This window comes from Fulmarus glacialis, unplaced genomic scaffold, assembly GCF_000690835.1.
Source record: "Fulmarus glacialis isolate BGI_N327 unplaced genomic scaffold, ASM69083v1 scaffold45672, whole genome shotgun sequence".
Lineage (NCBI taxonomy): Eukaryota > Metazoa > Chordata > Aves > Procellariiformes > Procellariidae > Fulmarus > Fulmarus glacialis.
Genome location: NW_009196768.1, coordinates 25,564 through 51,393, shown reverse-complemented (window position 1 = coordinate 51,393; position 25,830 = coordinate 25,564). Strand labels below are relative to the sequence as shown.

The following is a 25,830-nucleotide window of genomic DNA, read 5'->3' as shown; positions in this document are numbered from 1 at the left end:
ATAATTTTTTTTTTTTTCATAGGTCCAAACTGTTTAACTCCATGGAAATCTCAAGAGGCTGAAGTAGCAGATCTCCCCAGTAAGGTGCTGCTTCATTATACACCAAAGGTATGAAACAATACATAACTTCTCTTTGATTACACAGTGTGCAGTAATTTCAGAATATGTTCTAGATGGTCTTTTTTTTGCTTTGCTATTTCTGTTTCGTCGAACAGGTGAGCTTGCCATCTTTACGCTGTGGTTATTATGGGAAGATAAGGAGCAGTGAGAGCTTTCTTAAACTGTAGTCTTGTGCAGAGATAGTAGGTTTTGTTCTTGTTTGGCAAGAGGACAGAATTATCTTGTACAATTGTGAATGTCAAATCTAAGATAACATATATGATATTCCAGGGGTTCCAAATTGTTTAAATACTTCAATATCAACACAATGGCACTAACTTCCTGAAACATTATGCATCATTGAGAAATCTTATGTGTTCAAGGATCTGTAACTTGTTTCCGAAATGATATTGTAGCCTCTTAATTTGTTTAATAGGCCTGCAGAAACCCAATTTGTCTTGACCTGTCTGCAAATCTTTTACATGGAAGACTAACTGGAAACAAAGTAGTGAACTGGGACATCAAGGTAAATGCATACTGAAGAAGCAGAATCTGATGTAAATATGACAGTGGTTGTATACATTCACCTAACTTTTGGAATGCCGGAAGTTATTATCATAATGCAAATGACATTTAGCAGATACAGCATTTTTTTGTAATGAGAATTAATGGGTTAATGCTGTAGCTGGAGTAGTATTACATTACGTTTATTGAGAGCTTACAAGGGCTACTAGTCTTAATGTCATAGATAATGCATTAAGATATTTTGTGGTAGCTGACTACTCTTCATAATCTGTTCAACGCATGTTGTGTGTTGAAAGCATTTTATCATCTCTAGGGGCTTCTGCCATGGTTTTCTTGCAGTCTTAAACTCTGAATTAGATTAAGATTAGTAGGGTTAAGTTAACACTTGTGACTTTTGCTGTGTTAGTCATAGAAAAAATATTACTGAATTGCAGACTAACTTCAGCAGAAGACAAGGTGTGGAGTTAAAATATTACAAGAATCTTTTTTTTTTTAAGAGATAAGTTAATCTAGTTGTCTTAATTTACTTTTGATTTGGGGTTGGCAGGACTAGATCATCTCACAGTCCAAAAGCCTCACTTCATAGAAAACACCAAATATTCCCTAAAGTGTTATACCTTATTCTATCTCTGCTATATGCTAATTGTCCAATATTTTTTCCTTATTGTTGAATATGTTGGGATATCTGATTCTTACAGGCTACGCAAATAATCTTTGTTTAACTTTTGCTAGCAGTTGTAATCACAGCACTACTGCTATATTAGTATTGGAGCTTAAAATTTAACATTTTCTGGATGAACCTGTTTCTGGTTTCCTGCTCAAACATTCTATTATAGCAAAACTGTCCTATATTTTGGGTTTTCGTTTTTGTTTTGTTTTCTTAAACAAAAGGGTCCTTATATCCTTCTGGTTAATCAGTTAATTTCTTAGTCTCATGCCACTGACAGTTCAGATCTGACTTTTTACTATAGAATTAAAAATCACAATTTTGTCAACTCAGCACTGCCAACAAGATTTAGTATTAGTGGTTTAGACTTTCTTGGTGCTCCACAAACAGAATACCATTTAGGCAAGTTACATGTCCGTTAGATGTCTTCTGTGTAAAATAGCAAATGGTCTTCTACTTGCTAGTTCATGGAGAGGAGGAGGAAACCATGAAATGCACACCAGCTTAATAAATACCTTTGTGTACCTGTCTGCTTATTTGTTCCCTGATCACTAACACATACTAATATCAAAAAACAAAGTCAGACTTAGCTCTGTGCCTGAGGAAATCAAGTTATTTGCAGTGTCAGAGTTTGATCCAGAAACAGTGACATAAATAAGGATTTATTTCTTTTAAATTTAGGTAGAATACATTCAATTCTGTTTTATAGGCAGAATCTTTGATGAAGGGCTCTTAGCTTTGAGGAAAAAATAAAATCCGAAGTCTGAGAGTCAGTAGAATACCACGTCTTTTTTTTGTCTTGAGGAAAAATGTACGAACAAATAAATATGAGCTGCTTTTTTTTTTAAGAACAGTGAACAATCAACTGTACTAGCAAATTAATTAATAAGGAAATATTGTTGGAGCTACACTGTGTATATGCTGATTTGTGGAGAATAATGTTAAGAAGATTCAGACACTTACTAGTTAATTTTGCTATGATATGAATAGTTTGAAAATACTGCAATTCGTTCTCTTCACGCAGTAGTGGGAAGAGGGGTGGGTGAGGAGTGTTTATATCTCTAGCTTTATGGGAAAGCATATTGTGCGTACAAGTTTTAGCAGAATCATTCATGATGAGATTTAGCACCCTCTTGAGGAGAACTAGAGTGAGGAAAAAAACACAAGAGCTGATTAAGGAGCTCATGAGGAGGTAGGTACAGCCTAGAAGCAGCTACAGTTACTGCTGTCTTGTGGTTCAGACAAATTCTGTTTTTCAAGTTGATCTCTGTTTCCAAAAGCTGCAGGTCTGTGGTGCCTCTTGTTTTGCTCAATAAACACAGAAATCTTCATCCATGAGATAAATTCTGCAGATTTAAAAAACTTTCTTAATTTAACTGTTCAATTTTGTTAAATTCACCTTCATAAATGTGGGCTGGAGAGGGAGCATCATAAAGACACATGGAGCAGAGTAACAATTGAAAAAGTAGAAAATGACGGAGGAGAAAAGGATGATTTTCTCCACTTCTCCCCAACATTTCTGACTGGGAAGGGAGAGTGATATCCCACATTAATAGACTGGCTTACAGGATGTTGGGTTTTTTTGCTGTTAAAATTTTGCTACACAATAGTTTTCGTAGGACTAAGCTGGCCAATTGAATAGGTGTCTCTGGCTAGCTTGCCTGAGACCCTGGTTTTCTAAGTGGCATTGTGAATCACTTCTAGAAATCTTGTGATTTGAATATATTCTACCTTACCACAAGAAACATTGTTTTAAGTCTCATGCTATCCCTGCTTGTGAGGAGGGGGGAAAAAAGGGGGCTTAGGAGACTTGAATTTTAAAAAGAGGCTTAGAATTGAGGTATGTGTAAAGTTACTTTAAGGGGAAAAAAAAAAAACAAATTTTATTATTTTTTAACTGCCTGAAATTGAAATCTTGCAGGAGTATGGTTAAAGCACAAGTCTGTATAATCTTTTCTTACTGCTTGCTGCAAGTAACTTAGAAATCAGAAAATATGTTTCTCCTGTTTTTCAAATATATTTAGCAGAAGATTCTAAGATTTGTATCCTTCAGTTTCCTGTGTTTAGGTGTGGGGAGGAGGAAGGAAATGTAAAAATGCAGTTTCACAACAAGAGCTGACAGGATGGCGTGTGTGTAAATGCAGCGTCTAAAACTTGGGCAGCTCTGTTGTTAAACACAGTGTTTTAAACTGGTTTCAAAGTGGCATGTGAAACATTCTGATTAATTTGTGAGTTCGTAAGGTTCCTTGTATTTGGACTAAATTTCTATTACGTACTTTAGGGGATTTTATTTATGGTGATGTTTTTCCTCCTTTTTCTCTTGATTTAGGATATGATCAACTGCATTGGTGGAGTAAATGTGCTGTTTCCATTGCTGGAGCAGATCAGTTTTCTTGGTGGACAAATGCCTGAAAAGTCTGAAGGGGAAACTCTACCTCCAGAACTAGTTACTCCTGTAGAGGGAGACTGGGTGGTATTGTCATCCACAAAGGCGTCAGGTAGGAAAGTACAGTTGAACTGAAATAATTTTTAAGCTTGATTTTAAAAGTCTTCCTATGAATAACAGAAAGCCATTTTGTTATGTGCCGGCTTTTCCGGAGTACCTATGTAAAGCTGAAAGACTCTTTCTGTTCCTAGATACCTGACGTGGATACTGAATACCAGGAGTTCAGCACTATGTAAAATTAACTTGCTAACGTATTTCAAATATAGCTATATTTAATAGCACTATTTTTCTTCTCATGATTTACTATTACATTAGTGTAAAAGTATGCAGTTTTAAAATTTCTGTTCTGAAAAGTTTGTTCTGATTATTTTGAGAAATTATGTTTGATGCAAAGCCTACTAATATCAATAGGAGGAGCTTTCCTACAACTTGAATGCTTGGTCAGACAGCCACACAAAGACTTTGCAGCACCAGAACAGTACTGTTTAGCCTTTAGCCAAACTTTTATTTTCTTAGGAAAATGTTCAGACTCCTACCTCTTCCACGCACAGTCAGATTTTAGTATTAAAATTTAAAAAAAAAAAAAAAAAAAAAAAGGAAATGAAGCTTTAAGACTAGATTTTTTAAAACTGTGCTAATATTGAGAGTTATCTTAACAGAAACCGCTGGGAAATCAGACCTTGCAAGGGAGAACAGTGTTTTTTTGTTTCAAATATGAAATGGTGGCGTAAAGTAAAAAAATATATTTTTCTCTCTGTCTCTTAATTTTTTGCGTATCATGGCTAGAAAGTGTCAGTTTACAACTACAGAGGGAGCATATGTAAAAGATTGTAACTGAAAGAGAAGTTTGTCTGTAACAGCCAGATGGATGAAGCAACTGAAGTCAGGACTGGGGTTACTTTGTTTTGGAGAGGCATGGAATGGATATGACTCTGCACTGGAAAAGTCTAAAGACAGCCTACAGCTAGGGAACAAACAGAAAAGGAGTTGAGAAGTTCAGGAAATAGTGAGGAATATGAACACTTGATTTTACTTCTTCCCCTCTACTTTTATGCAGTGGTCCAATAATAAACCATGAGGCTTTTGCTACTGTTGTTCTGTTTTGCAGAAGCACGCTTGGAGAAGAACATTGTTGCAACTTTCGTCTTGATGATAAAACACTTTGTTCAGAGACACCATGTTAATCAAGAAAATCTCATTCACTCCCATGGAGTTGCCACCCTAGGAGCCTTGTTACAGAAGGTGAGCAAATTTGAGAAATATCCCCTAGTAATGAATGTTGTGGATGAGGTCCTGATTACTTTGAAACATTTTTAGTTTGGCCAGGATGTGAGGGTCTTCAAAGGTCGCCTTAGTACATGCTTTTCTTTCTCATGTTTCTGAAAACAAAAAGGTGTGAGGAGTTGGTCTTGATCTGCAAAGTGTGGGTTTTATTTTTATGTTCTGCTTTTTTTGTTATGGATACTGCGTTGTATGATTCTTCAAACTAGAGTGGGTTTGTGTTTCTTGTATTGCTTTAATGGAAGCAGACATTGCTGTAGAAGATAAAAGAATCTCAAAATTTGATTTTAAAAAAATTAAGTTTATTAGGTTATTCAATGTTTTGAGTGCTAACATCTGTTGTTATTTTGAAAGGTGCCAAGCAACTTAATGGATGTGAATGTACTGATGGCTGTACAGTTGTTGATAGAACAAGTCTCAGTAGAAAAGAACATGCAACTTTTGCAACAGATGTATCAACACTTACTTTTTGACTTCAGTATCTGGAACAGCGGGGACTTCCCCTTCAGAATTGGTGAGCTCTTGGACTTGGGCAACTGCGCAAAGACGCAGTACTATTCACTTGACATAAATCTTTATCTAGGTTCTAATAGAAAACTTTATATTGTAGGGCATATACAATATCTTTCTACAATCATCAAAGACAGCAGAAGACTCTTCAGAAAGAAATATGGTGTGCAGTTTCTTCTAGACACACTCAGGATTTATTATGGGTATGAGTTTTACCTCTTCTAACTCCTCCTCATTTATTGTATGTGGCTGTTGGTTTTTTTTCCCCCATGATCCTAGTGAGAAAATTAATAAATAAAACTGCAGGTTGGCTTTTGGTGGTTGATTTAATTTTCAAAATTGCATTAATTTTTTTTTTCCATTTGACTTGCTACTTTTCCTTTACTTTAATTTTTATGATAGGATTATATAAAATCTATGTCAATGATACTAGAAATGCTTGGAAAAGTCATTAAAATTACAAAATTGAAGGACTTGTTTTGCATCAACAATGCAAATTAAGTCATAGATCATTACCATTATGAAAACAGAGGATGTTTATCATTTTAAGCTATTTTGTTCTTTTATATCCTTGTAGAATTTGAAGTAGGACTTTTTTAGGAATTTAAAATTTTAGCTTTCAGTCTTGATGATTTATATATGCTTATGAATATAGTTATGTCATTGAGCAAGATTGGATAGAGACCTTGCTCTTCCCTTTAGAGGGTGGGAGGGGGAAACCTGAAATCCTGACCTGTATCTAGATCAGTACAAGTCTACATTTCAGGACTTTTGTAGACTTGGTAAGTCTGATCTAGTGTTGCTTATTACTATTCAGTTGCTTTACTTCAGTAAAGATTGATAGCTTGTGCCATGATATCTGGGTAGATGAAAAATTACAAAACTAGCACAATCAAATTGCTATTAATAAGTCATGAGGAACTTCCTTAGGTTGCTTTTCCTGTCTGTTGGTGTACAGGAGTTGCTGTAAAGACAGTGATTTGGCTCCTGATGACCTGAGAACAATACGGACATCCCTCTATGGACTGATCAAATATTTCCTGAGCAAAGGTGGAACACATGAAGAAATACAGAGCATCATAGGATACATAGCTGCCACCAGCGAAGAGGAGCAGGTATCCAATATGGCATAAATTAATAGTTTAAACTTACATGTTTTGGGTTTCCTTCTTGGTGTTTAGAAATCTTGTGTCTTGTGTGCTTAAAAGAGGGGGGAACAAAAAAGAAAAAGACTACAAGCAAAGTGTTACTTGATGTGTGGTTCTGTTTAGATGTAGCTGAGGCAGGTTATAGAAGCACACCGGAAACTTGACAAAGTGCTCTGCAGGTGGCCATATTTTTACCAGTTATTTTTTTCCCCTGAAGAGGGCAGAAAGCACATGATGTGTAATACTGCCATTAGAAAAGTTCTCTTGGTTTACAAAACCAAATGAATTGGACTTCAACTGATTAGAAGTTGTAATGATGTGGTTTTTATTTTGTAGACATCAACAGAACTTGAAGTTGCTTTGTAACTCTAATTACAGTTTGGTAAGGTGTTCTATATATAGAAAAAATGTATTTAAAAAAATTCTAATTTTAAATGCAGTAATATTGAGCAGACAAAATGTCTATTTTATAACAAGCAAAGGGTAAAATTTAAAAGCCAAGACAATTTTCCCCAAACAGAGCATGAAGTCTGAATGAACCATGGATTAATATAGTTGTCTTAATTTTGTAGCTCTGTGGAATTCTGGATGTTCTCTTCAGCCTACTTCATTCCAGCCCAACCCCAGACCAGCTTTTTTTATTGCTTTTTGAACCAGGAAATGCTGATATTCTTTATGCTCTGTTATTGCATCAAAGATACTCTGACAGGCTTAGAGAACTTGTGTTCAAGGTAATGAATTAAATTATATGTTCTTAAATTAATCAATTGAACATAAATTTGTATTTTTCAATGATCTGACTGCAGAAGTGTATGCAATCGCAAAGATACTAATCATCCAAGTTTTAATTTTTTTCTTCTCTCTTCTGTTATGTCAGCTAGAGGTTATTGTTTACTGCCATAGTCACAATGGAATTAGTATTCTCAAAGTAAAGTACTGGGATCTTTAAAAAAAAAAAAAAAAAGTCCATGTTGTTTGAGTTAGCTTACAAAGTAAACTTCTAAAACAGTGGACCAGCATGTTATATCATACACAATTAAGTTTAAGAGGTCTGGATGCTCCCTTGTATTTATTTTGCATTTGTGTGTACTTTTTCTTGCAGATTGTGGAAGAGATGCTGAAATGTACTAAAGTTTATGAACGTAGTAAGCACCGTATGAGACTCAGAGAAGTGGGATACTCTGGACTGGGGCTCCTTCTGAATGAATCACCAGTTACTGTTTCTCTTATTAAAAACCTTCTTAACCAAGTTCTGTATGCAGGTAATTGGCAAGTGGTGTGTCTACCATTAGTAAACTCGGGCTGCTCAGAGGCAAACATATTTGGTTTTTTGTTCAGGAAAACCTGAGCTGTTAACTTACAGAGCTGTTCTATTCAAAGTTCCCATTAGTCTCAGCTAACGTTTTCTTAGTTCCCTGAAGTTCCCTTTACTACCCCTGGATGTGGAGGTGACCTCCAAGGCAATTTTTAATATTTAGCTGTTACATTCTCTTGCATGATATTGTTTGTGTTGTTTTCTCTTTCTCCCCTACAGATCCTGCTGTGAATTATAAAGATCTCATAGCTGTAGTGCATCTGGCTCATAGATCAGATATAAACGTGAGAGTGGTTATCTGTAGAAAGGTTAGTTGTCGTCTTTAAAACTGGAATACTGTCCTTTAAGCCCATAAGCTGAACAGTGTGATATCTTAATTATTTATTTGAGACACAGTGGCGGTATTTGTTGCTACGGCTTGCTTTAGCAATGATTTATGTTAAAAATGAAGCCCATCTGTCACTTAATGTTGAATTTTGTGTATTCAAGTCCTTTTAAAAACCAAAACAAAAAGCAAAGCTGCTATCATGATTCTCAAATAGCTTGTATTTTCTACAGGTTAGAGATAGTAGACTCCTTGAATTACTGAGTTTTCTCAAAGGATGCTTAAGACCATGATCAAAGTTTTGTTTGTATTCTTAGTATGTTATTTTGATAGAACATATTATGGTTCAAAACCGTGGTTGTGGATGCAGGGAAGAGATAGGGAAGGAGCAGTGACTTTTTACTAAACTGAGCTCTCTCTGGCTTGTATCACTGGAATTAGTAGTACTAAATGTAGCTGTGAGGCACTATATTGTCTATTAAGGTTTCTCAAAGTGAAAAAAGTGAAACAATAATGTACACTCTGTAAGCTATTAATACTGCAGCTTTCTTAATTTTATTTTTTTAATAGGTCCTAATGAAGCATATTTTCTGTTCTGGATTTTCTTTTTTTGTAAACTAGTGGCTGAATAGGATTATTTATTGTGATAACTGGCTTTTGCAGGAATTGTTGCAGAAGAGTGGCTGAAATATGATGACTTACAATATGCTTTGATAGCTTCTTTTCTCCCCTACTCCTGAGAATTTTTTTCTTTTTTTCTTTTTTTTCTCAGATACATATTTCTAATGAGAAAAATAATTTTGTGGCTTGTTTGCTTATTATTAACCAATTGTGGCTCTTTACAAGGTTCTAAAAAAAAAAAAAGCCAAAAAAATTGTACGATCATAAAATGTCTAATTGAAAAGCTAGAATGAATGCAGTTACAAGCTAAAATTAATGTGTAGGTATGGGATATCTTCTCCTATCCTTAGGTTTTGCACCTTTTGCATTCCCAACTGGATGCAGCACAACAGATTTCTCAGCAGCTGGGCTGGCAGGACACTCTGATTAGACTATTCCTGAAAGAAAACTCAGAGGTCCGGATTGGCTTTAAAGAGAACAGGGCTGATTCCTCAAGGGAAGAGGAAAATTTTTAAGAGCTTCAGAAGCATCAACCTGATAAGACAGAGGGAGACAAAACTGGCAGCTTTGCATCTGTTAATGGTCTGTTTGATCAATGGAGTTTAGAAGACAACAAATCCCTGGATGCCCCTGCTCATTTCTCTGTTACGCCACTGGAAGATGCATCCACAACAGAGATGTCTTTTAGATCGGAGGACCGAGAAGAATTGTGGCACAGTAATCCTTCACATCTGAGTTTAGATCTGTCCAGTATTGACTCTTATGAATTGGCTGACATTGTGAATCAGATGACAGATAGCCAGCCCAGCACACCATCACCCATAGAGAACACAAAACCATTCTCTGGGCAGCCTGACAAAGAGCTGGGCGTTATAAATGATGTGGGCTTCACCACTGATCTTTCTTTATTTGAAGACCAAGGAGTAAGTAATTTATTCCCTATGTGGTTAATTTCTCCAAATGTCTGCAAATCCTTTTTATTTTTTTAATCATCTCCCTGATGGATAATCATTGTCATTTTTTTTCCCTCCCATCTTCCAAGAGAAAAGCAAACAATGTAGCTCTTTTATAGTGCATAGGGGTACTTCCTTTTGTAATGTATCTTCTTTTTTGGTTGTCTAGTTGGAATAGCTTTGATGTTAAAAAAACAACAACAAAGAATAAAACCAAACCACAAACAAAGAAAAAACTACAAACTCCCACCCCTCCCTTCTATATTTCAACATCCTTTATCTTCCAGAGGAGGCATGGAGCAGACTTGCTGTGAAAAAATCAAGGGTAGCTAAAGGTCAGGTTGAAATAATGATGTAAAAGTTAAGTCAGTATGTATTACAACATACAAGCAAGCCAGTCTCTTATATTTGCGTTTTCATGTATTTAGCAATTGGACTTTAGACTGCAGAGTTTTCGAAAATGCTGAAATATGCAAGCATAGGGACTGTGATGAACGAGAAACGTTTTGAAGGTTTTCTAGATTAGAAGGGCTGTAAATATTTCTCTTCTTTCGTAGGGGGGTGATAATGAACTCATACAGTTACTTACAGACATCCTACTGTGTATAATGTGGAAAGGCATTGAAAAATCTGATGATGATGCTTGGATTGAGAGAGGACAGGTGTTTTCTGCACTGACCAAACTGGGGATGTCTAATGAGTTGCTGCGACCTTCTGATGAAATAAAACTCAAGTGAGTGTACAGTTCAAGGATGGGTTCTTTCATCCCTTTTGAGGAAAAACAGAAAAAGTAAGGGGCATTAGTGAGGCTGGGAAGGGGTGGGTGTTTCCCAAAAAGATGTACTTTTCTTTGCTCTCTCTTCAAATATTGTCAGAAGTATATTCTGCTACCTATGTAATAGTGTCATGTGGCTATAAGGTTTTGAAACCTACCGCTGGTTTCATGAGCTTCTCAAAATCTCTTTTACCTCATTGGCTTATCGAGAAGACGGCGGTTATGTCACTGCAGACTGAGAGATTCAATTAAATACTTAATTGGATTTTTTTAAAGCCACTTACACTTAGAACATGTAATAATTACTTTGGGATTTTGTTTTCCATGCAGCTTGCTGGAGAAGATGTTAGAATGGTCAGTCACTGATAACAGAGATTCAAAAGCTCTCCCTACACATGCTGAAAATGCCTTCAAGCTCTTGCTAATTGTACAAGATTTCCTGCAGGCAGAAGGACTAGTTAATTCAAATTTATGGACAGAAAAGGTACAGTAACTGCATAATGGAGGTACTGTATATAGGCTGAAATAGTAATGAAAACGTTGTCAGCTTGGATACTGTCATCTCTTCTAGGCATATGTTTTTAAACTATAGATATTACAGAGTGAGGGTTCATAGTGGAATGGATCAGATTGCCCCTTAATGAGTAAAAAAGTGTGAATACTTACTACAGGGAATATAGTTAATTTTGCAAATTAAATAGGCCTATAAGTGGTACTCTTTATTGAAAATCCAAGTCTCTTCAGACTGGAGAAATATTTAGAAAATGTAGGAGCTAATGAAACAATGTCAGTTGTAGCCTAAGCAGATTTTGCACTGTTTATCAGCATGTATGACTCATTGTGTATGTCCTGTATAAAAGATCAGCTGAAACCCTGCTCTCAGTTGCAAGCTGAGAAATGTCACTTCTGGGCTTTGACCCGTATTGGAGTTTCAACATGATTTTGTGCATATATATGCAAATAGCTCAATTTTATATAGCAGAGTCAGAAACATGAGGTCTGAGGAGGAAAATGACTAGCAAACACAATAAGTAGTAAGACGAAGCAGCTTTCTGTCATCTGACTGTTTCTCCTGCCTTCTTGACATATGTGTTGTAGACACCCATAATTTGCCTCAACATTTATGTAATTTCCGGCAGTGGTCTTGCTTCCTTCACTGTCTGAGTTGTCATTGCTTTTCCAGTTTTATTACATGGAAACCTTCATTATATCACGATAAATCCTTAAAAAAAAATCAGGTTTTTTTAAGGCTACTTTTTTGGGGAAAAAAGTGTAATGTTATGAGTCATCAACACAGTAATTCCTAAGCTGTTCTCCAAAATGCCTGCTTGTAAGTAAACATAGCTTAATCTTAAAGCTTTTAATTGTTTGTTTTTAAAAAGTCTCCTCTTGGTAAAAGTTTTGCCTTCTGTTGTGATCTAGCTTTGTGAAATCTAATTAAAAATAAGGTCTGAACTTCAGAGCAATGAGAGTTGTGCTTATTGCCAACTCTGAATTGAAAATAACAGTACTTTCATAAATTATCTTCCACTGTGCCTGGGGAGAATTTAAAGCACCGTAATACTTTAAGCAGGACAGCTTTCAGTCTGCCACAGAAGCATTCATGTGATTCTGGGGCTTACAAAAGAATGATTTTACATTTGAGTAATTTATTAGGGAATGTATCAAGGTATATTAGTTTTAAGCAAACATGTCTGGATAGTGAAATGTGCCATTTGCTTTGTGAATACCTACCTTTCACAAGGTTTGTATCAATTCCAGTATCAAAATGCTGAAAGAAAGGAGTGCCTCCTAATTTTTTTTTGTTTGTTTGTTTTTTAAAAGACATTAATAGTTGTTATGAAGTTTCAAGCATTTCACTAAATCAAATATTCATGAAAGAAGCCTTGTTTTCCTTCTCAGGGCACTGTGCCTAATGCTACTGCTGGTAAATTATACTAGCATTACAGTCAAATCATTTGAAATACAAAGCAAAAGAATGAAATAAAATCCTATATATACTGAACCCAAAAATTGCAAGTTGGTATGGTATCTGTGCTATTAATAACAGTGTCTTTTCAATCGTAGTAATCCTGCTCATGGTGTCTCTAACTTTTCAAAGGAAAATGGCATTTACTGGAGTTAAATGATAGGAAAAACATAAGCATATATACTATATGCTGATTTTGGCTTTATTCAGGGGAATGAACATACTGGGCTAGACAGATTTTCGTAGTCAGGAATTGTTTCAAATTACTGGTTTAACTGAAGTGTTCTGGGATAATTTTCTGGGTTTGGTAAAGTTAGAAGTGTGAACACAACCTCTTTTTCAGCTCTTTGAAATTATTGTGTCTCCAGCTGGAGTAGCTGTTGTTAATTTTATTTCATGCAAATCTTCTGTTTTTACAATAGCTCTTGGAAGAACTAGTGACTCTCATGGATAGCCTGTCAGTCTGGTACTCTGCTGGCCTAGAAGCAATCAGGCTTTCACAGGTGCAAGTCCAGTTGCTCCTTGGATTCATTGCACAAGATAACTTACAGGTTTGTTGCAAATTCCTGCAAGTGGTACTGTGTTTTAAGTGCATGTTTGATGTAACTGTTGTGGTTTGTGGGGGAGCTGCTCATACCAGTGAGCAGACTGATCGCAGTCATCCTTCATCCTTCTATAGGGAAGATGTTTTATTGGTTCTTACCATTTGCAAATTTACTCTACAGTCCTGTCAATGTGCACCTCCTGAGCATGAGAAAGAAGTAGAGGGCAAGTTGTTTGAAGACGGGACCATGTAGGCACTAGTGGCAGTAAGATAGTGATTCTGTTCGTGACTTTTTGTTTCTACCATAAAATACATTTATTAGCGGTTTCAGGTTCACAGATGTTAAGTGCGCATGAACCTGGACCATTCTGCCAAATCAACATTTGGAACAAAGTTAGTAGAGCTGTGCCTGGAATATGAGCTCTTCAGTAAAGCCAGGATTGTTAGTTTAGGTATGTGATTGTCTTATAGCAGCTGTGTGACTTTGGGGTTGCAGCTGACTCAGGTTTGGTCATCACAGAATGAATAAGTAATCAGTGCCCATATTTGATGCATGTGTACCTTCAGCCTAGCTGGGATGCAGCCAAAATATGTACATACTCCTGTGCTAAAAAGATGGGTGCTCAAAATTACTATTTTGAGGATTGCATTCATTTTTTGTTGTCTGTGTAGGTCTGTGCTATGGCAGCAGCCAAACTAAACACTCTCCTTCAGACCAAAGTAATTGAGAGCCAGCCTGAAGCATGTTACCTCTTGGGGAAGCTGGAAGGCATCTTGAGTAGATCAATTGAAGAGAAGACAGAAACTTACTCATTTTTGATTCCCCTTGTTCGGACATTGGTATCCAAGATTTATGAACTTCTTTTCATGAACTTGCATCTCCCTTCATTGCCTCCTACCAATGGCAGCCCATCTTTCTTTGAGGACTTCCAAGAATACTGCAGCTCTGATGAGTGGCAAGTTTATATTGACAAATATGTAAGCAGTAGATTCTTTTTGTATCATTTTCTTTTTAGCCATGAAAACAGAGGAACTCGTTCAGAAATCACATTGAGCTTTTTGTTTTGTTTTGGTGGAACCAGATTATTCCAAATATGAAGCAGTATGAAGAGAATTCATTCAGACATGATCACGAGCAGATGGCACTTTATTGGAAAGATTGTTATGAAGCGTTTATGGTGAACATGCACAAGCGAGACCGGGAGAGAGGAGAAAGTAAACTTAAATTTCAGGTAAGGTTTTGAGTGAGTGCAAGTTTCTCTTAGAAGAACTATCTCAGGAGTTGCCTTCTAAAAGGTGGAGAAACTGAATTCCAGAATGATCCAATTCAAGTGATTGCAGGCAGGTTGATTGTTTTAAGATTTTATGGGCAGTGTGACTATATACACTTGTACGATATGCTTTTTTATTCTATTCTTTCTATTTAAGAGTCTTATCTGTAAGCAGAGTTATTTCAGGACAGTAGGCCTTTCTCATAATACAGCAACCTAGAATTATGCTCGGCTATAAGCTGCATCTTCTTTTACTCTGATTTATGTTTTGAATTATTAAAACCTCTTCTCCGTTATGAGATGAGTCAATGTGGGTGTTTTGTTTGGGGTTTTGGGGTTTTTTTTTGTTTGTTTGTTTTGTTTTTTTTAACCCTACTTCAACACAATGAAAACATTTAAAACAGTGAACAGTTCCTATTTAATGTGTGGAAAAATTGTTTCTGAACTGACCTTCTGTATAAGGTCCAGACTCAGTTTAAGCATTAGAATTAACAGGTAATTACAGCAAATACAATAGCTAAGTTACATTTCTCTTGTTTTCCCTTTGTCTTCTTAATAAGGATCTTTGTAGTAAGTCTTTTTTATTTAAGTAGCTAGAGGAAGAATACAATATGAGTCACATTCTAGAATACCAGAATTTAAAGAAAAATCCTACCTATTATAATAGGATTTCCAATACTGACCACTTTTCTGATGATGAAAAATTGCTTTCATATGGATTCAGCGTTGATAACGCTTTCTCCACGTCTTGAAGTTGAAGTTTGGCACCATTTCTTCCAGTACTAAGCTTTTTAAAATTTCTCTTATAAGCATTACCTTAAATTTTCAGGGGTTTCTACTGCTAAACTTTTTTTGTTCCTTCTTAATTTGTGAGAATTCTTGCAAGCCACAAAACTGTGTTTTCAAAGGTCAGAGTTATTTCAGTGCTAGATTTATTTTTAATGGTCTTTCAGGAGCATTTTGTGGAACCATTCAGCAGAAAGGCTCGACAGGAAAATCTGCGGTACAACAGTATGCTAAAGCAACTTAATAGTCAACACACAGCTACTCTGAGACAGTGGAGAGCAGCCCAGCTTTACTTGCTCTCTGAACGTGGTCCTTGGTCTGAAATGTAAGAGTGAAGTTCTTAAATCAAACACTATATGATGCTTAAAAGGAATTTGCTCACGTGACTAACTTACTGTTTCACATAGTTAGAACCTTGTCAAATTGACTCTGATAACCGTTCATGAGATGTGAAGTTAATATTGAATGTATCTTTGATAATGTTTTCTGCGTTTAATTATCAAAATGCAAAATTTGAAGTGTAATGCTGAGCAGGTTACATAGATACTAGATTTTCTTGTCAGGTGACAAATAAAAATTAGTCATCAATGAAGCAATTGCAAAAACTTAGTGAGAGATCCTACGGATCAGTGGTTCTGTTGGAAAAGAGAAAATAGGCTTGTTAATAAAGACTGAGTTTTTATGCATGAAGCTAATTTCAGTTTAAAAGAATACATTTTGCCAGTCTTAGCTTTTGGGGAAGTTCTGGATAAAGATTTTTTTTTTTTTTTAGTCTTTTAATTGTCATTAACTGAAAGTATAAACAATTTGATGTATTTCAGTAGAAAATAAATACTGTTTACAAAGTGCTTTAGGATGATCAGAACTGCAACATGAAATATAAAATTAAAATGCAGTTTATGGCTTCTATGTTTCACAATGTACAAGTGGATGACCAGTATTTTGCTAAATATGTACTCTTTTGTAGTAAGTTCATTTATATAGGTCTTCACTTTCTTTTAATTGTTTTTGTGAATATTCTTGTTTGCCTAGGAAACAGCATCCCATTCACTGGAAACTTTCAAATGTGGAAAATTTTTCACGTATGAGACTCAAACTAGTGCAGAATTACAACTTCAACTCTCACCAGGATGCTAGTGACCTGAGAGATAATTTAGGTAACATTGTATTGTATTTGCTATTTCACTTACGATCTTCAGTCTTTACTGAAGACAGATACACGCTTTACTCGTTGTATTTAAGAATGAGTGTATGGTAGATACTTAAATCTTGATTTTTCTTTATTTCCTCTGTAGTGAAATGTGTGACATAAGAGTGGTGCTTTGACCTGAAACAACATCTTTTTACTGAGTAGAATTCATTTCCCCTTGTTCATTGAAATGTGTATTTTTGTTGCAAAAAAAAAAAAAAGTTAAAGAACTCCTTTGTTTTAAAATAAGCAGTTGCATAGCTTTCTTGCATAAGATTACTTTTTCAAGAAAAGGAAACAATGAGATCAGAGTAAGCAGGCAGTATTTGTTAAAAACTTTTTAGAGCTTATGATTAAAATGTGTAGGTGTGAAGCGCTTTGTTTCAGAAGTGTGCCAAACAGCTGAGCTAGCGGTGTAAACTGTTCTTTAAGTTAGGTGTATTGGATATCAAGACTCAAACCAAAAAAATGACACTCTTGTAAACCCAAGTAAGCAAAAAACAAATGCAGTGTATTTCCATGGAATCTGCATGCTTTAACAGTGTCTGGCAGAATACTGCAAAATATTTTGTTGGAAACGTCCACATCAGAATTTGGTTTAAAATTTTCTAATGTGTTTATGTCTTCCCTTTATAGTGTTGTGATTTGGCGTGTACTTCAGTGTAGTTCCGGGAGTTCTGCTTGCCCCAAAAAGTATTTAAGAAGTCTGGTTGCTTCTTACTCAGTTAAAACCAACATTCAACAGTAGAAGATACACTCAATTTAGCTTTCCAAAAGTGTTGTAGCAAAAAATTTTCTGAGCTGACATGTCTATTTATGATAGGTGTGCACCAGACACAGCCCTCTAGTGAGTCTCTGCTTCTGGAGGTGGTGAAGCAGGTGAAAGTGAGTGACTTGGAAGATGATGTTCTTGAACTACCAGAAGAAGACACAGCAGCCAGTTCCAATTTGTAAGTACAGCAGAATAGAACAGTTGAAATTTGTTTCTATGCTAGGGATGAGGAGTGAGAAACAGCTTCGGGAGTTGATTAGCCTACAAAGCTTCCCTCTTTCTTTGTCTGGCCTTCACAGTCCAATCCAGGGCTTTGGAGTAGTTTTGAACAGCAGAAAAGTTGCTGTTGGATTTATCATTGTCAACAATGAGACATAAAGAGCCCCAGGGAAAAGAAGGCAGAGCAGATATTTGTGAGGATCCGTTAGTGATTCACTGCTCACAGTTAGTCTGAAGCTGAAGCTACAGAATTGTTGAGGTGTTTCTACTATGTCTACTATGTTGGCTATAATTCTCAAGAGGCATACACCAGGCTGAAACTGGCTCTTGTCTGTAGATGCCAGGGCCATTCCTGATACCATCAGCTGCATAGTGTGGATGTTTGCTTGGTTGGCATTAATCTGCTAGAGAGTCCTCTATGTTTAAGAGCATTCCAGAGAGGAGGCCTGCTGTGCTTCCTTCATGTCACTTGTGTGACTTTAAAAAAAAAAAAGGGGGAGGGGGGTAGGGGGCGGGGCAGGGAGAGATAGCAAATGCTTCACTCCAATAACTGGACATGTGATGTTGTGCATGCATCTGTGTGTGTATATGCTGTTAAGTCCAGTAGAGATGTGACACTTCTTTGAGTGAAACCGATGCATTTTCTCATACCTTAAAGGTTATTAAAGGCTTGCTTGTGATGTGTCATATCTGTAGACTTCTGAGCAACCAATTACTTCAAATACTTCTGAAGATAACCTCAGTCACGTGAATCAGGACTCAGCTCTGCTCTGGGCCAGACCTAGCAATTAAATAAGAAAGGGAAATGCAGCCTGATGTTTTCATACTTCAAGGGAGGTCAAGTCCATTGTGCCTGAGACTGAAATATCAAGCCTGAAGAGCGATGCTATGAAATGATGTTTGGTAGTCTAGTCTGAAACATCCAAGATTGCTGATGGAAGTAGCTTCATATAATCATTTATGTTGTACTTTTAATGCCATTCAGATTTGATTCTTTTCTGAACTGTACTCTTACCAAGCACCTAAGCAACTGTATAATCTACCAACGCTGTAACACTTAGTGGTATTTTTGTAGGGATGAGAAGGATGAGCAAAGTCAGAAAGAAAAGCTAATGTTGTCTGAAGATTGTGAACTCATTACAGTAATTGATGTGATACCTGGCAGGCTGGAGATCACTACCCAGCACATCTATTTCTTTGATGGTAGTATTGAAAAAGAGGAAGGTGAGCATGATCAGTATCTCTTTCTTTTCAGTGCAGTTCAGCATTCTGTTTTTAGTAGGCTGAGTTTGATTTTTTTGAGAATGAGTGTCAAACTAATTGTGAAGAGATCAGTTGTGAATCTGTACTTAAAATTAATACTGTACTTGGTGGTAAGTAGCTGGCTGATCCCTTCAGAATCAAGAATCTGGAACTGTACTTGCTGAGCTGTTAAATTGATGCACTATTCTTAGTATTTCTTAAAAAAATTAACTTATTAAAAAAAATTGTTTGCTGACTAAAAAAAGCCATTACTTCTAATTTGCTGCTTAAATGGTACCTCCCTGTTCTCCCTGACAAATAATATTTCACTCATACATTGATTAAAAAGTAGTAGTAAGTAATGATTTAAAAGTAGTAGTAATCATCTATATTAATTTAGTGAACTTTAATGGAATATACATAGTTGAGTATGAAAACAGTGAACTGAAATGTTTAACCAATAATGGTAAAATTTTCAAAAACAGTCTATCAAGAAGTTGGCCTTTTAGGAATTCTAAACATAAAAGCTTCTATTTCAGCCTGTTTAAGAAAGCAAAGGGGTTTGGTTCATATTTTTTGTCAACAGAATTTATGATGTATCTTCGATCAGAAAGCAAAAACAAATTCTGCACTCCATCAGATATTTCCTGCTGTCTCTTTCTTTCAGCAGAACAATAGCTGAATTTAATAGTATTTTCCTAGCAAAATGGTTAATCAAGCAACATATAAAATTTGCCTTTTCTAGTAATAACTCTGGGGTGATTGGAAATGATACTGCATTATGTCTATATGAAAAGTTTTTTATACATTCCAAGTCAGTAATCAAAGTGCTCTTCCTAGGGGTAGGTTTTGATTTCAAATGGCACCTTTCTCAAATTCGAGAGATACATTTGCGTCGGTACAACCTGAGGAGGTCAGCTTTGGAGATCTTCCTCACAGATCAAACCAATTATTTCCTCAACTTCAATAAGGAGGTATGGGTTTCCCAAATTTCCTTGATTTATATAATTAGCACAAGTGTCAAGTTTAAGTTCACTGATCGTATCTCATTTGTGTCTTTCATAATACCGTAACACTAGTAGCAAAAGTTTTGCTAGATACAGCCATTATGGGAAACTAGACTGCAGTCTGTGAGAACCTCCGTCTGGCATCTAGAAACTGATTAATTGTGAAAAGATGGATAAAACAAGATTCTTTTTTTTTCCTGCCTCTTTCTCTCTCTGTTATGATAAAGAACAATTACTCAACTAAATTTACATCAGTAGTAATCTAAATATCTTGAATCCCACACATCTTTTAAAATATTCTCAGCAAATTAATTACAAAGCAAAGGAGACTTTCTGTTTTACCACAACATTGGAAATCATTAATATTTCTATATTCCGTGGTTTAGGATTAGTGAACTTTTTTTTCCCTGGATAATGTAAGTGATCCTTTGCATGTTGGGACTAAGATAAATATCAGAACTTAGGGTGAGTTACATACTAGTAGGTGAGTTTATGAATAGCTCCTATAAAATGTTTTTGGTTTGTTTTTTTTTAAGTAAAGGGAAAACATTGGTGTAATTTTATTTGAGCAACAGCAGTATTTCCTAGAAGACTCCTGTGGGAATGATGATTTTCTGTGTAGCATCTACACAAAAAAAAATCAGTCCATAACATATGTTGCCTTCATATCATGTAACTGAAGGATGTCAGGTCCATCCATGTCCAAACGTTTTATGCAGCAAGAGGTAGAAGTGTTTAAAAGTGTAACTGTGTTCCATTTATTTCACATTTTAATTAGCAGAGAAGTTGTTTACTTGTCAGTTTCAATATCCATAATAAATTTTTTATTAATGCTGTTTTCTAACAGGTACGAAACAAAGTATATAGTCGAATATTGTCACTGCGTTCTCCAAATATTTCTGGGACTAGATCTCTTCAGGAACTTTTTAAAGCTTCAGGTTTGATGCAGGTACGAGACTTCAGCATAAATGGTCTAGAGCATTCCTCTGCTTCTTGAAGGAGTCCTGGAAGGTCCTGGACTACTGATTTTATTTTTTTCTCCCCAGTGTTTAGATGGCAACTGCCAACTGCTGTACCCTTGGTCTGGTCCCTGAACTTTCACATGCATATTTTTAGAATTGCTGTGTTTTGTTTTTACAGTCAGTGAGGTAAATGGATAGAGCCAGGCTCTGTTGTTGTGATTATGACAGGTGTTCTAACAAGAATAGAAAACATGTAGCAGACTTACTTCTGTTTTTAGTCCATGATCTTGAGTGCACATTTTGGAACTTCTTTCACTACATGTGCAAATAACTTTCCCTGCTACCTTTTCATGATAGAGCTTTCAACAAAACCCATGTGAAGATTAAGCAGGATGTATGGTATTAAGGGAATTAGTAATATTGGCATAAAAGGAAAATGTCAAAATGTCTGTATTACCCTAAACATGGATAAATTTTTTAAATGTAGTAAATATATTTTTATCTTCCATCTCTTTATGCTACAATTATTGTTTTCTCTGAGGGAGAAAACTTTACAAATGACTGTTAAAATATTGGAAATACTTCGGTTTTTCTCTGTTTCCCTAACGATAGAAGCTATCATGTTGTATATTTAAGTAGAGAAAATACCGTCTGTAATGAAAAATCTCCATCACACTACGGACAGATATTGAGCCCTTCCGAACACAGCTCTGTCTGTTCTTTTGGTTTAAAATTCAATAGTGGAGCAAAGGTGCAAGGACAACATTAGTTTAAAAAGCCCTGTACCATCAACCAATGGGAGAAAAATTTATAAGTAAGTTTTGACCTTAGAACTCTAATGGATTTCAAAGTTCTGTTCTGTTTCTTTCATTTCTGTTTTTCTTCTTTTTTGATTCTGAGGCTGCTAGTTGTCTGCTGCCCTGTATTTAAAACAGTACTGGCATCAATCAGGGACATGATTTCAATGAAATATAGGCAGCACGGCCACTGAATCAAAGGGAAAATAAACTTTATTAGGAGAAATTAAATTTGGACTTTCATACCATTCTTACAGTCTTGTGCCAATACTATCCTCTGGCAGATAAATACTGACAAGACATGTAATTTGCAATAGTGGTATCTTTGATATAGTGACTTCCATTGTATCTTTTTTTGTCCTTCAGAAATGGGTGAATAGAGAAATATCCAACTTTGACTACCTTATTCAGCTGAACACAATGGCAGGACGAACTTACAATGACCTTGCTCAATATCCTGTGGTAATTAAAATAATTTTAAAATTTTTGCCAAAGCTATGTATTTTTTCTATTTTGAAAGATGAATTTTTAATCTCAATTTGATCTTTGACTCTTTTTTTTAGTTCCCCTGGATTTTACGAGATTATACTTCAGAAGAACTGGACCTGAATAATCCTGCAGTCTTTAGGGATCTGTCCAAACCCATAGGAGTAGTAAATGAAAAGAATGCTAAGGCTGTGAAAGAGAAGTATGTATTTGAACACTCAGTTATATTTCTGTTTTTTCTGAGCCTCCAGGCTAATAACACATTTTAAAAATAAAGTGGTGACAGTGAAATTTTTAAAAGCTAGTTTTATAACATCACAGATGCATTTGCAAAGGTTGTTGATTTGTTGTTCCTGCTGCTTTGAGATTAGTTAGCTTATATGGCACTGAAACGACAGAACTTACTGTTGTAAATTTTCAGTTAAAACTTACTGTTGCAAATTTTCAGTTGTTTCTCATATGTGGAGATGAAAAACTGAAAGGCTGTAGAACACTTAATTTAATGGCCCAGCAGCTTGAAGAGATGTACTGTGTCCTATGTCTGCTTCAAGATAAGGAATGTGAAATCATACTGATGAGTTGAGCTGCCTGTGCTGAGGGGTAGCATTGATCCTAAATTTGTGCTTCCTGCTCTTTTTCTCAAGCATAGGTTATCATCTTTGAAAGAAAATATAACTCAGTGACTTCCAGCAACTCCTCTGTAGGTAGGAATGACAAGTACTTACACCCACACATCAGTGTAGCGATCCTTCCTTTTTTGCTAGTGTGGGGAGTGAGTGTGCTATCACACCAGATTGCACTTGTCAGGCTTCTTCCAAAACCAGCTTTCTTTTGAAAACTTGGAACATGGAGAATTTTCTTTGAATGATTAGGCTCTATCCCTCACTGTAATGAAATTGGTTCTCTGACAGTATGTTTAACTATAATTTCTCTTACTAGCCTTGTGAGACTGAGCAATGTATCGGCCAGATGGTGGCATAGTACTGTAGAGTGAGTTTGCCAGTAGAAAAGGAAATGGACATGAGTGTTAAATAAATCTCTCTTCTGCATCCTGACACAGTCACACTCACACTCTTCTTCTTAATTTTTTTTTTTTTTTTTTAAATCTTGCAAGAAACTGTCACAAGTCCCTTCAATAATAAATATTTAGCTTAGTGATGTGGGGGCTTTTGTCTGTTTTATAAAGTCATGATAAATCAGGCCTGTCTTGCCCTTTATCCAGTTTCTGACAGCTGATAGCAAATGTCTAGGGAAGAGTATAAATACAGGTATGCAAAGGCTTCATCCAGTGTACAATTCTATCTCTCAGCAGTCTTTTGCTTGGGGATTTTCTAAGTCAGAATTGGAATCCTCATGTTTAATAGAACTCAATGTATTTTTCTCTTATAGATTGCTGTGATCGTTTCTTTTGAATCCTTGCCTCCAATAAGTATAATCCACGTGTAAATCAGCTGTAGTGCTCAGCTGTATTTATAAAGATTTATTTTTTTTAGATATGAGAATTTCGAGGATCCCCTTGGGATAATTGACAAATTTCACTATGGGACACATTACTCAAATGCTGCTGGTGTCATGCATTATCTCATTCGGGTAGAACCTTTCACAACACTTCATATCCAACTTCAAAGTGGCAGGTATGCTGTGAGCAAATAAGCAGCACTTACTGTTCTTCCTTATCATTTTACTCGAGGGAGTGATCAAAGTCTAACCTGAGTTTTCTGATCCGCAGATTCGACTGTGCTGACAGGCAGTTCCACTCTATTCCTGCTACCTGGCAAGCTCTCATGGACAACCCCAATGATGTCAAGGAACTTATCCCAGAGTTCTTCTACTTCCCAGAGTTCCTGGAGAATCAAAATGGTAAACTGACTGCTCAGAATATTCTCATAGAAAACTGTTCTTGTATTCTTCAGAAAAGAATTGTTACAACCATTTGTGAATGCTGTGGAACACTTCTTATTTCAGCTTTATAGTGTGCTTGTAGAATTTACTTAATCTTCATGCTGGCTTCAGACTGTTTAATAAAGACACCAGTCGTGTTAAGCAGCAGCATAAACGTTGTTTAAAATTCAGACTAGGGGCTTAAGGATGGCTAAAAATAGTGTGGTTTATCTAATGTAAAATATCAGAGATGCTCATTTGGATGTTTGAAAAAGAAAAAGTTAGCAATAGTTGATAGTGATTAAATAATTAGCAAAAGTTAATACAGGTTACTTAGTATTCTTTTACCCAATGGGTTCATTGGGTGATAGTTTGGACATCTTGAAATATATGAGGTCTTGTATTTTTTTTAGGCAACCAGTATATTTTCTGCTTGTTACTGTTATCTTCCAATGCAATGTTAAGTCACCTGATTTTTGAGCCATGTAAGGTTTCAGTACCCATCAGAAGAAGGAAAAAAAAAAAGCTGTTTCACTCATATATAATGCTGATTGAAAAGACAGCATCCTGCATTCTGATATGAGACTGCTAGCCATTTTTTAATTCACGTTTATTGCATAGTGAATTGTTTCTCTACCTATTAGACAATTTAAAAATGGATTTTTATGTTTGTGCTGCTGCTAATTTAGTCTGCTAGGTACAAGTTCTAAGTTATAAAAATTGTAAACACCCAAGTCACGCTTTCAAAAGTCATTTAAGTATTTAAAGTTGTTGTAATGAAAGCTGGTGGGATTTAAGACTTCTTGAAAGCCTTGATTCTACAACCATTTGAACATATAAGTAACTTCATTCTTATGAATAACCTCGTGGAAATGTTTTGGACTCTTAATCCTGGTAAAACAAAGCAAATGCAGATATGTTTACAGATAGGGTGTGTAACTGATTTATGCTACTTTTAAGGTTGGGACTTCAGCTTTGAAATCGTTTAGGTGCTTAGACATTTGTTATCCTGTATCATTTAACATTTTAAACATTCAGTGCACAACTTAGCCTCCTATGTCAGTGGTAGTTATTGGAGATTTACATTAAGAATTTTTCAATATCCTTCCCTTGCATTGAGAAAAGAATGCTTTTTAATTTATTAATTTAATCAAGATATTTGAAATATCTTGCAGTAACTCTTAAAATTCTCCAAATTTTTCACTAGGTTTTAACTTAGGTCAGCTGCAAATATCCAAAGAGGTGGTAAATGATGTTGTTCTCCCCAGATGGGCCCACTCCCCAGAAGACTTCATTTATAAACACAGGAAGGCTCTGGTAAGATGATGATTATATGTGTGAAGTAATGGTAAAGAAAGTACACCTACACATTGTCATTGTGGCTTAAGTGTAAAATACTGGGACTACATTTGAACTAGAGTTGTGGTTGCATTTGACATTACAAGTACCATTAGAACTTTCAGTTAAAAGCACTGTGTATGCGATAAAATGCTCAAAAGAAAAAAGGAAAGAGCCTGAATATACAAATCATTTGGGAGTTTGCTGCTCTAGGAGATAAAATGCAGAATTAGGTGGTTTTGGGTGATAAGGCTTCCCTTGCTTTTTAAAGATTATTCTGTATGGTACTAGGGAACTAGCAGCTTACCTTCCCTTGCATAGTTGCATTTCAATAGTCTAGATGTGCTGCTTCGCTGTATTAATTTTCCCTCTTACCTGGCAGTTACTGCCCTTAACACATATGGATATTCTTATGCTTCTGCCCTATATATTGGTATATACCTAGCTTGTGGATACTCTTAGTTTAGGAATTAAATCTCTTTCACAGAAAATAGTAAATGCTTCAAGAAGGGAGTAGTACTTCTCTTATTCTTACAAGATCATTTTTTCCTTCTAGGAATCTGAGTATGTCTCTGCTCATCTTCATGAATGGATAGATTTGATTTTTGGTTACAAGCAGAGGGGACCAGCTGCAGTGGAAGCGCTCAATGTGTTCTATTACTGTACTTATGAAGGTACAAAGCAGTATGTTGTTGTCATCAG

At 35.9% G+C, this 25,830-nt stretch overlaps 1 protein-coding gene across 1 annotated transcript in view; it reads left to right on the top strand.

Annotated features, from left to right (window-relative positions):
• Positions 1–18: 18 nt before the first annotated feature.
• Positions 19–25,830, top strand: part of NBEAL1 (neurobeachin-like 1) — a gene marked incomplete at its 5' end in the record, with an annotated part of 37,891 nt that continues 12,079 nt past the window's right edge. The window contains 28 exon segments of the mRNA XM_009572315.1: positions 19–108; positions 536–625; positions 3,621–3,789; positions 4,846–4,979; positions 5,373–5,532; positions 5,629–5,731; positions 6,487–6,643; positions 7,249–7,407; positions 7,779–7,938; positions 8,211–8,299; positions 9,288–9,860; positions 10,448–10,623; positions 10,996–11,149; positions 13,057–13,185; positions 13,851–14,156; positions 14,261–14,410; positions 15,403–15,560; positions 16,268–16,392; positions 17,248–17,374; positions 18,491–18,639; positions 19,498–19,631; positions 20,512–20,613; positions 21,790–21,885; positions 21,987–22,111; positions 23,403–23,543; positions 23,639–23,769; positions 24,998–25,107; positions 25,685–25,802. Of these exon segments, the coding sequence (XP_009570610.1) occupies positions 19–108; positions 536–625; positions 3,621–3,789; positions 4,846–4,979; positions 5,373–5,532; positions 5,629–5,731; positions 6,487–6,643; positions 7,249–7,407; positions 7,779–7,938; positions 8,211–8,299; positions 9,288–9,860; positions 10,448–10,623; positions 10,996–11,149; positions 13,057–13,185; positions 13,851–14,156; positions 14,261–14,410; positions 15,403–15,560; positions 16,268–16,392; positions 17,248–17,374; positions 18,491–18,639; positions 19,498–19,631; positions 20,512–20,613; positions 21,790–21,885; positions 21,987–22,111; positions 23,403–23,543; positions 23,639–23,769; positions 24,998–25,107; positions 25,685–25,802 (4,315 nt within the window).